This window comes from Buceros rhinoceros, unplaced genomic scaffold (assembly GCF_000710305.1).
Source record: "Buceros rhinoceros silvestris isolate BGI_N320 unplaced genomic scaffold, ASM71030v1 scaffold41012, whole genome shotgun sequence".
Classification (NCBI taxonomy): Eukaryota; Metazoa; Chordata; class Aves; order Bucerotiformes; family Bucerotidae; genus Buceros; species Buceros rhinoceros.
This window is the reverse complement of record NW_010400222.1, coordinates 3,060-13,444: the sequence shown is the minus strand read 5'-3', so window position 1 is coordinate 13,444 and position 10,385 is coordinate 3,060. Positions and strand designations below refer to the sequence as shown.

At 39.9% G+C, this 10,385-nt stretch overlaps 1 protein-coding gene across 1 annotated transcript; it reads left to right on the top strand.

Moving 5' to 3' along the window:
* The first annotated feature begins 1,944 nt into the window (after window positions 1-1,944).
* On the top strand, window positions 1,945-6,257 carry PLIN2 (perilipin 2). Its single transcript, XM_010131775.1, is given in 7 exon segments — window positions 1,945-2,010; window positions 2,088-2,283; window positions 2,940-3,022; window positions 3,546-3,831; window positions 4,126-4,310; window positions 5,057-5,191; window positions 5,856-6,257. Coding segments are annotated over 7 exon segments (1,317 nt in total). The 5' UTR covers window positions 1,945-1,980.
* The last annotated feature ends 4,128 nt before the right edge of the window (window positions 6,258-10,385 follow it).

The window sequence follows — 10,385 nt, the reverse complement described above, 5'->3', positions numbered from 1 at the left end:
GCCTCCGTCATCGCCTCTGCGAACCCCCCACCCCAAATCCCGGTGGATTTAGGTAGCCTACTTAAGGCATTCCCGGGACCAGAAAGTCCCGAAAGAGATGTCGGATTGCCCCATCCCTGAAAGGGGCCGTGGTGGCACCTGAAAACTGGGGCGTCCTCCTCACTGGGGCACTGCGGTTAGCCAGGGCGAGTGCCTTGACTCTTCTGCACGGCCCATCGTGCTGCTTTCTGGTCTTCTAACTTTTTTTTTTTCGTAGCGAGGAGGGGAAGTAGAGATGAAACTAGAAAGGAAACAGAAAAGATGATTCACTTTCTTGTTCTGGGTCTTTGGCTGTCTCTGAAACACTCCTTTGTATCTTCTTGCTTATTCACTCTGCTGAAGCGGATCTGACTTTTGCCAGAGCTGAAAATATTCAGTCGATCTCTGAAACTGCGGTTTCCTAGCTAGTTTTTCTGTCTTTAAGAGCAAGAATAACTTCCCAGATTAACTCTCCTATTTTAGTAACTAAAATTAAAGTCCATGCTGTATGTGGCTGAATCTTTTGGGACACATTGCAAACACTGAATAATCCTTAAAGTAAGGGCCCTTCTTTCAGAGGCAGATTCTGCACTGTTAGCCTATTCTTCTGTTCTACAGCATGCTTTGCAGCTCAAAGTGAAATTCAGTTGTACTCTAAGTAACCTGACTTCTAATGGTATGTAAGAAGCATGTTTCTGGGGGTATTTCAATATCTGATAGATGGAAGTAAAACTTCTCTGTTACTGCTGTAACCCTTGTCTGTAACCTGCTTGTATGTTCCATGTACAGTGGTTAATCTCATTACAGGCATTACCTTATGACATGTGTGTGTTAATATGTACAAATATGCCTGTGAAATGTTAACCGCATACCTTTGTCTTTGTTCCCCATTATGTAACAGGGAAAAGTTTTACTTGACCCAAAGAATAATATTAACATACTCTTTTTAATATTGACATATGTATGAGAAAGAAAGGTGCTGTTGGCTCTTTGAGAAGCATAGCAGAAAGCCTTGAAAACTACAGTCCTTTGGAGTACTAACTTTTGGCTTGGCTTTCTCTTGCCTTCATTTACGCAGGCTTTTCTGGTACTTAAGTGGCGTATGAAAAAATCAATGCAAAAAGTGCTAAGTGCTTCTTGCAAGTTTAGTTCAGCATGGACTTGTGTATAGAATGACAATGGACTCCAGTGGGTTCTCAGTATGTGCAATACCCCTCTCCTTTTATAGGATTCATATAGAGAGAGGTCTTAATATTTTCTCCATGGGAATACATGTTGGAAAATAGTTGATAGTGTAGGCTGCTTGAATGACTGGTATCTACAGCCTATTTCAGAGTTGGGTGGCCAGTATTTAACTCTGAACGAGCATAAAGGTGAGCTGTTTTCTGCAGTGGGAAAGTCCTGTGCTCTGTCTGTTACAGGAACGCTAACTTTCGAGCAAGCTAAGCAGGGGGAGCTCTACATGGAATTTCAAACATGACTCCCTTGTGCTAACGGAAGATCTAACTTGACTAAAGATATTGATGGTGGATTCTTCATCTGGTTTAGATATCCTAATCTAGAGTTTTAGTGACTTGTTGGCTGGTGGTTCTTTGTCCTGGCTCAACAGATAAGCCCAAGTGTCTATTTCTTCTAGAAAAATAAAATTAATTCACCAGTCAGTAGATCTTTGATAATTCTTCAATAAACTGCCGTACCTCAAAGCCAGGCTTTTGCATATGCCCTACTTGTGTTGTTTCAACCAAAGTAATTAGGAAACAAAGTTTCAGAGTTCTAAATTGTTACAATAAAATATAATTCCTGTATGGGAGAAGGTGAGGTTTCTAATCCCCTTGCTCAACAGGGGTTATTACAAAAGAGTTGTTGATTACAAAGTCTATTGATGAAACGAAGAGGACATGAGATTGATGTAACTCAGATATGCTTCCTTCACAGGCTGTGTAAGATTCAAGATCTGAAAAAATGGCATTGGCAGCAATTGATCCACAACAGGTATATCTGAATTAACTTCATAGCTTTTATATCTAGTTCAGAAAAATGGGTCATCTAACCTTTTTTCTTTTAAACAGAACATTGTATCGAGGGTTGTCAACCTTCCCTTGGTGAGCTCCACCTATGATATGGTGTCCACAGCTTACATCACCACAAAGGATAACCATCCTTATCTTAAGTCAGTATGTGAGATAGCAGAGAAAGGAGTGAAGACGATTACTTCAGTAGCCATGTCAAGTGCTATGCCTATCATCCAGAAACTGGAACCACAAAGTAAGACAAAGATGTTGTTGTTGATAACTTTAATTGAACTGATTGCTGTATATATTCAGATGCACTTGCAGTTAGCATGGCCATGTGGTCTGAAATGCTGTTTCAGGTAGCTGTCAAAACCTGTTGCCTGGCTTGTTGTGTAACTGATTACAGATGTGTATGATTTAATGACAAAAAAAAAATCCACAGCCAAAGTAGTTTTCAGTTTTTGTAATACTAAACCCACTGACTGATTCATCTTCTTATGTGAAAGTTTCTTGCGCAAACCCTTCCTCACCTTTCACCTGGTTTCTAATGCTACGTTTGTACTTTCTCGCACTGTGAAAAACTTGTGGTTAAATTTGGCAACTGTGTTGCAAAGCTCTTGTAACCAGAGGAGTCTGGTTTCAGGAAGTGGCAGGAGGCCAGGTGTTTCAGCTTGTTCAGTTGCTTGTATGGAAGGATTTTCTCTGCCTGCAAGTGAGCTTTTTTCCTGGCACTGTAAACCTGCCTTGTTCTTGGGCTTTGCTGCCTCGAATCTTACTGAAAAGGGAAGGAAACTCCTTTAAGAGCATTGTTGCATGAACTCTATTTCAAGAGGAATTTTCATTTGGAGTTATTTATACTAAGGAAAGAACCTCAAAAATTAAAACCAACTATTGTAATTTCTTTTATAGTTGTAGTTGCCAACAACTATGCGTGTATAGGTCTAGACAAAATTGAGGAGAGACTGCCTATATTGAATCAACCCACTGACAAGGTAAGTTCTTTCTTTGTAAATATGCCAAGCAGAAGAACTATACACCCTCTTTACCATTATCACTAAAAATGCGGGGAAACAGATTTTGACAATCCATGCCTGAAGCACAGCTTAGAAACAATGAGGAAGTGAAAAGTAATTCTGTAGAACTGTTTGTGGCCTTTGGGAGGACATTAAGTCTTTTAGCCTTTTTTTATTATTATTTGCCCTCCATTTAATGCGTCTTATCTGTAGCTGCTGTTCTTGGGTGGACATCTGTTTTTTTAAAATTCCAGTCCTTGTCTCTTTCCTGCTCAGTGTGAAGCAAATAGTGCCTATTTGCCTCAAACCACCTAGTGAGGTGGTTTGAGCTGAAGGCTCTTTGGCAATCATATTTTGTTTTGTATTGTACTTACGTTTTCATGGCAGAATTTCTCCTTAATAACTGATAGTTGGACAAGCTTTAGCATAAATTTATATTTCCTGGATTACGTAGCTCACACTAAAAAATATTTTTAGTGAATCAACCTGTTTCCTATGGCAGGTTGTCGCCAATGCCAAGGATGTAGTTGTTGGAGCCAGAGAAGCTGTAACAACCACTGTGACTGGTGCCAAGGAAACTGTTGCCCACACAATCTCTGGAGTTGTGGGCAAGACTAAAGGAGCAATGCAAGACAGCGTAGAAATGACCAAGTCAGTTGTCAATGGCAGCATTAACACTGTCCTGGGAAGTCGTATGGTGCAAATGGTGAGCAGTGGAGTGGACAGTGCTCTCACTAAATCGGAGACCCTTGTAGACCAGTATCTCCCACTTACAGAAGCAGAACTAGGTAAGACAAATTCAAGGTTTGATTTTGTTGGAATGCTTGTTTGGCGAGAAGCAAGCAGTCAGCCATTTATTACTTACAGTGCGGAGCGGGCATGTGCTTCCCAAACTGGTTTTTGCCTTACTGCTTGTAATGGCATCTTCACAGGGAAGCAGAGTGAAAGTATTACTACGTATTATTGCCTGTCAACCTACCCTGGTGCTAATGGACTACTCAAGTCCAGCTATTACTAAGCTAATAAAATTGCCTCAGACCTCTTCTCCCAGTGGTTATTTTGCTTTTTTTCTACATATCTAGAGAAGGAAGCTGCAAAAGTTGAAGGTTTTGAAGTTGGAGTTCAAAAGCCAAGCTACTATGTTAGACTAGGATCCCTGTCTTCAAAGGTCCGAGCACGTGCCTACCAACAAGCCTTAAATAAAGTTAGAGATGTGAAACAGAAAAGCCAGGAGACAATCTCTCAGCTCCACCACACTGTTAGTCTGGTAAGTTTAAGCTTTCACTTGAGTTATAAAAAGCAAATGGTAGCACAGTTTTAGTGCGGTAAACAGCCAAAAGAAACATAGGAAAACTGGAATGGCCATCAGACTAAATGGACTTTCTAAATATAAAGCACTTCCCTCTTGGAGCTTTTCACCATCCTTTAGGAGATTTCCTACTACTGAACTGAGCTTAAACTAACCAGCAATTGCTTATCATTTTAAGCACTGCAGAAATACACCATGCCTCCATGTTTAAAACTATATTCCTGTTTTAGAGTGCTGGGTTTGACACTTCTTCGGTGAAGAAAGTGTCTTGCAATTTAGAAACAAAAGGGACTTAAAGGACTGAAGTGTAAATAAAATGTCAAATTCTTTATGAGCTTGCTTTTCTTTCTGTGGGTATCTCTGAGCATTCCTGGGTGATTCAGAAGTCTTATCCTAACAACATATCTTTATATACAAGACAAACGGCAGATAAAGAATTATGGCCTTTTATATAGTTTCAAATCCTTGTGTAAAATGCTCTTGCGAGAGGGGGGAATAGCTGTTGCAGAGAAATACACTACATGACATCTCAAAACTGCTTCTATTCTTTGAAGAGAAAGAATCACACTCCTATATTGCCCAAAGTCCTTTATACTGAACTTTCAAAGTGTTTAAAAAGAATATTATGAAGCAGGTAAGGTAGGGCAGGCCTAATGGAACTGTTTGGACTGTTTGCTTTACTTCCTTATTTGGCTGTATTTCAGATCGAGTATGCCAGAAAGAACATGAATAGTGCCAATCAGAAACTTCTTGATGCTCAGGAAAAGCTTTATCAATCCTGGGTAGAATGGAAGAAAAATACAGGCCAAAACGATGGTGATGAACTGCATAGCGCTGAGGTAAACAGATGTAAATGTAAACCAAAAATAAATGGATTGTATGCGGTTAAGGTAATGGCAAACTAACAGTCCCCAAAGTATACAACATGTCAACAGCACAGAATCTCATGTGCAAATGTGAAATCTGAACACCGAAGTTTAGGGCAGCTGACTAGTGAACTACCCAAACTCTTAAATGAGATTACTTCTGCATTCTTTCAAGAGAATGCTCATCCTGTATAGCATGTGAAACCTGTGCTGGGTTATCCATATCTGGATTAGCTAGGACGTCACTTACGTGTTGCAGTCAGATCAGAAATAACAATTTGTCAGCATAAAGCATTATTAGGCACAGACTTACTGAGTCTTATATGTAGTTTTAAACAATGGTTCATTGATTAGAATGTACTTACTTGCTGTACTTCTTATCCAGAGTTGAAACAAAAGCTTGCTTATCTGTCACTGGTTAGAAGCTACCAATGTTTCTGTTCCACAGAGTACTTGAGCGCTGAAGAAATACTAAGTACTTTCAAGACTCTGACGACTATAAGACCTGTTTCATTATCTTCTATAGCATTTTTTTTACTTTATCCCCTTTATTTTGCTTCTTTTTCTATCTTGAGCAGCATAAAGCTGCTACAGTCATAAGAATATAGTAATGTGCTATAATGCTTTTTGTTTCCAGCACATCGAGTCAAGAACTTTAGCTATTGTGCGGACCCTCACTCAGCAGCTTCAGACCACCTGCCTCACACTCATCTCAAGCCTACAGGGGCTGCCACAGAATGTGCAGGATCAGGTTTACAGCGTTAGGTCAATTGCAGGTGATGTCTGCCAGAGCTTTCGGTCAGCATCCTCCTTCCAAGAATTATCAGACAGCATTCTTACTACTAGCAAAGGACAATTGAAGAAAATGAAGGAGTCTCTGGATGATGTGATGGATTATCTTGTTAACAACACGCCGCTCAACTGGCTGGTAGGTCCCTTTTACCCCTAACTGCCTGGCATTCAGCATGCTGAGAGCAAAGGTGAAGGGGAGGAAAATTCCAGCCAGAAAGACAAACAGCCTGAACACAGTACTGAATAAACTGCATAGCATGCTTGTACTCTGCTGACTGACCAAACAGGTGGCCTTAGCAAGTGGAGTTGTCAAAAATGCCTTGGAGAAAAATCTGAAAACATAGGAGTGGGGGAGTGAGACAGAGAAAAGACACACTTGCACATACTTGCACATGTGTTTTCCTGTGTGATTAAGCCACTCTAAAAATTCAGTCTGTCTCAAGTGCCTAAATATTGGTAGCTTACACAGTTGCCAAGACACCTTGTTTGTCTGTCAAGTTAAACCTCACCATGCTTATTAATGGCACTACTATCAGTAGTCTAAATGAAACCTACTATAGCTAAATGCACTTGTTTTATTGGTTAATTTGTACCAGAATATATAAAAGCCTTACATACTATAAATTGCATTTAAAAGCCCTGCAGTCTAGCTAGGTATGCTTAAATTCCATGCTTGCTGCAGATCATGCATTTGACTGTTACGGATCTGCCTGTCTCAAATTCTCAAATGCTACACATTTCATGACAAAAGATGTGAATGCAGAATTCCAAAACTGAAAGTGGGGTTTCTGAACATGTCAGCTAGAGTTACTTAAATGCTGTGACAGTCTTAACGTTGTATCTATAAACTTAACTATTGTATAACACAGTAAATTGATCACAGAATCATACAATATCTAAAGCTGGAAGGGACCTGTAACAATCGTAGGGTCCAACTACCTGCTCCTTGCAGGACTGCCTCAAACTAAACTGTATGACCAATTGTTGTCCAGGTGCTCCTTGAACTCTTGGTTGGGCTTGGTACCATGGCCACTTTCCTGGGGAGCATATTCCAAAGACCGACCAAATCATATCAATACACTTTTTTTAATATGCAGTATAAAGACAAGCTTCATGCTGTTTGTACACAAGTGCTTGTTGTTATTCTGTAGCCATGTTTTTGTAATTAATTTTGTATGTTAGTAATAAATGCTTCAGTAGCCAAAGTCTGTCTCCATTTCATTGGTGTTTAGAACAAATGTAACTTGCTGTTCTGTGGCTCCTTCAAACTGGGTCCAGCAGAAAGCAAGCTTGAAATGCAATGAAGTAGACGTGTATTGAAATGTATTTGTGTGTGTTTGCGTATATGTATAGATAGGTAAGATAGTGCTGTAGCAATGCTTCCTCCGTTTGAGTTCCTGCGCATCCCTCCATTCAGTCTTAGCTTTACTGCTGCTTTTTTGGAGCTTGCTGTTGCCTACCTTTTAATGATGACTTAAGCTGTGAGCTGATGGATGTTCAAATACTGAGAAGAACATGGACAAAAAAAACCCTGTCCTGCCTTCACCATGGGTGTTCTCTGTGCACAAGAGTGCTGACTACCTGCTCTGGCTGTTGGCTCCCCATAAGCAGTATATACTCATCAGCTGCAGACAGCAGTTGTAACCTGTTTAAATTTATTTACCCTCCTTTGAACTTGAGCGACTAATGTACATTAACACTCAGCTACTTGGGTGGAATTGTTCCTCAAATCCCATGAATCCTTCCCCTGACAAAGAATTACAATCACTAAGAAAAAAAGCTTTCTTGGTTTAGGGCTTTCCAGGTAAACTGTGTCTGTTTGTGTATGCTCTGTGCACCTTTGTGTAGCGTAGCCACTATTTTCAAAAAGGTCAAACAGTTTAAAGCAAAAATGGAGTTCAAAGGAAGCTTGTCACCTAGGGACACGTTGTCACATGGAACAATACCTCACCTGGTACAATGTGCTGCTAAAGCAAGTTACCTGTAGTCTAGCCTTCTAACATGAGAGGGCTTGCTTGGCTGTTAAGTCAGGGTTAGTCCAGAAACATTAGGAGGACTCTTTCAAGCACATTATTTAACGAAACTGTAATAGCAAAGAATTGCAAGTGAATATTCTGTAACTTCCAGCTTCAAATACTGGCTTTTTGTAAAGGGGCTGTTCAACATGAAATTGATGCGAGATGGTGAGATACTCCTTTCCAGCTAGGACCTGAGTTAAGTCTTCTGGAGTTCTTTCAGCAATTAATTCTGTTTACTTTAAATATTGAATGAGTACAGCCAGAGGATATCCTTTTTTATCTCCATTTGTAATAAGATTTTTAGAGCACATCCACTGTTGCAGAGATGCTGAGGAACAGAATGGGACTACTCAGGTGTGGGAGCAACTGGCAGTTCAAAGAAAGGAACTTGCATTCTTGTATGTTTGGGGTTTTTTTAAAATCTGAAGCCGGGGCCTTTGTTCTGAGGTCATGAATCAAATAAGATATTCAAACTGTTCACTCTTGAGGACTGAGAAATAAAGAGCACCGCCTAGTATTAATGCAAGAATAATACATCTCCCTGTTCTGCCTTAAGTGGCACTATTGTTTGTACTCTCTTAGATGGCTGTTCAACTTTACTCTCAGGAAGCAGGTGAAGTAGAAAGCAAGGAAAAATGTTACCAGGCTAGGCCTTCAAATCATTTTTCCCACCACCATGCGCTGTTGGGTGGCCTCTGTGTAAAAGTTACTTTGACTTCTGACAGCTGAGCTGCTACTGGTGGCTGCAGTGGAATGCCTGGTTAAATGCTTACCTAATGGTTGAGCTAATAATCTGGTACACCAAAATGCTGTAGTTGGGTTCCTGTATCACATTATTGTGGTGTATGGTTATTTCCTTGGATCCTAACCCCACCCCAAGTTGTGTAAGTTTCTACCCTTCTGCCCAACAGAATTAGGAACCCTTCCTTGAAGGAAAAGAGGGCTGTATTACAGCAAATCAGTATGTTCCTGGCTTACTATATTGAATAAAGGTCTCTGGATTAAAATTACTAGACTTTCCTAATACGGACAGCACTGAGTGCTTAATTGTGACTGTAGCTTGCATGGGTAGCTTGCTGGTAATTTAGTACAGCGTATGCCCAGACTCTAGTCTAATTACAAGCCTACAGATAAAACTTGGTATTATTTTCTAGTGCTGTTAGAGAGAATGACCGTTAAACTGCTCACTGGAGGCAAGAATGATGTGGACACCTTCCAAATCCATCTTTGTAGTTTTTGCCACAGTGGACTGAAGTTGGAGTGCAAGCTAGTAACTACTGAAAACTCAAACAGAAGGAGGAAAACCCAAGATATTAAGAGAGCAAAGCCTGTTCAGAAATTTATCCTGCCATCTTACCTGTTTCTCTATAATTGCATGTGTCAAACAGCTCAGCTGCACAGAAACTCGCTTTGTCTTGGTCCAAAACCACTTTTGAGGATGTACCTTGGGCTAGAAGGCTGTGAAGTCTCTCTGGAACCTTTCAAAAAAGATTATATGTTGAAAATCATAGGAAATAGTTGGAGCAGCAAGGCAGATAAACTTGATAGAAATTGAACAGAGTGTCAAAGGCTGCAAGTCACACAAAACCAGGGATGGTGAAGATTAGAATACTAATGAAGCAATTATCACTGGTAAGGTTATTTAGGGTTTAGAATTCAGAAAATTACTGTTTCTCTTCAAGAGATCACTCAAAAATCATTCATGCTGGTTGAAACTTCCCCGTTCCAGGCTCATTCAACAAAGAACTACTCTCATTGCTGAGAATACTTTCCTACGAAAGTTTTAAATGCAAGCCATTGTAAATAGCTCTGTATGGCATAAGTTTCACAAACATCGTATTTATAGCAGCATATGCATTGGTCAAATCCAAATGACAAGATTTGTATAAGTTGCAGAGATATACCTAGTTTGCCACAAACTAAAGAAAGGTGGAAAGCTTTTGAAATGTCTCCCTTTCCTTAAGATGACTTTCCAAATTTGAACTGACAGTAATACTATATAGCTAGTAAAATAGGTGAAAGGATTTGGAAAGAGCTGATGAATTATTTATCTTTATTTAAAAAAAGCCCGCAAACCAAACAACCCAGACCCACCCAAAAACGTGTCTAAGCCATCCAGTTAGAAACAAAAAATGGAACCTTACTTATTTTTTAAGCATCATCTGTTGGCCATTTGCATGATCAGAAAGTCTTACATGCAAGTCTAGCTTGCTAGAGGTATTGTGCACAGTGTTTTGTTAAATGTATTTCTTTTCATACTAAGATGAAGATTTTATTTCTTTTGGATAATGCAGTCTCTGATGACTAAAAGTAAGTGCTTGTTCTGAAAGCGCATGAAATAAGAACCATCTCAAACT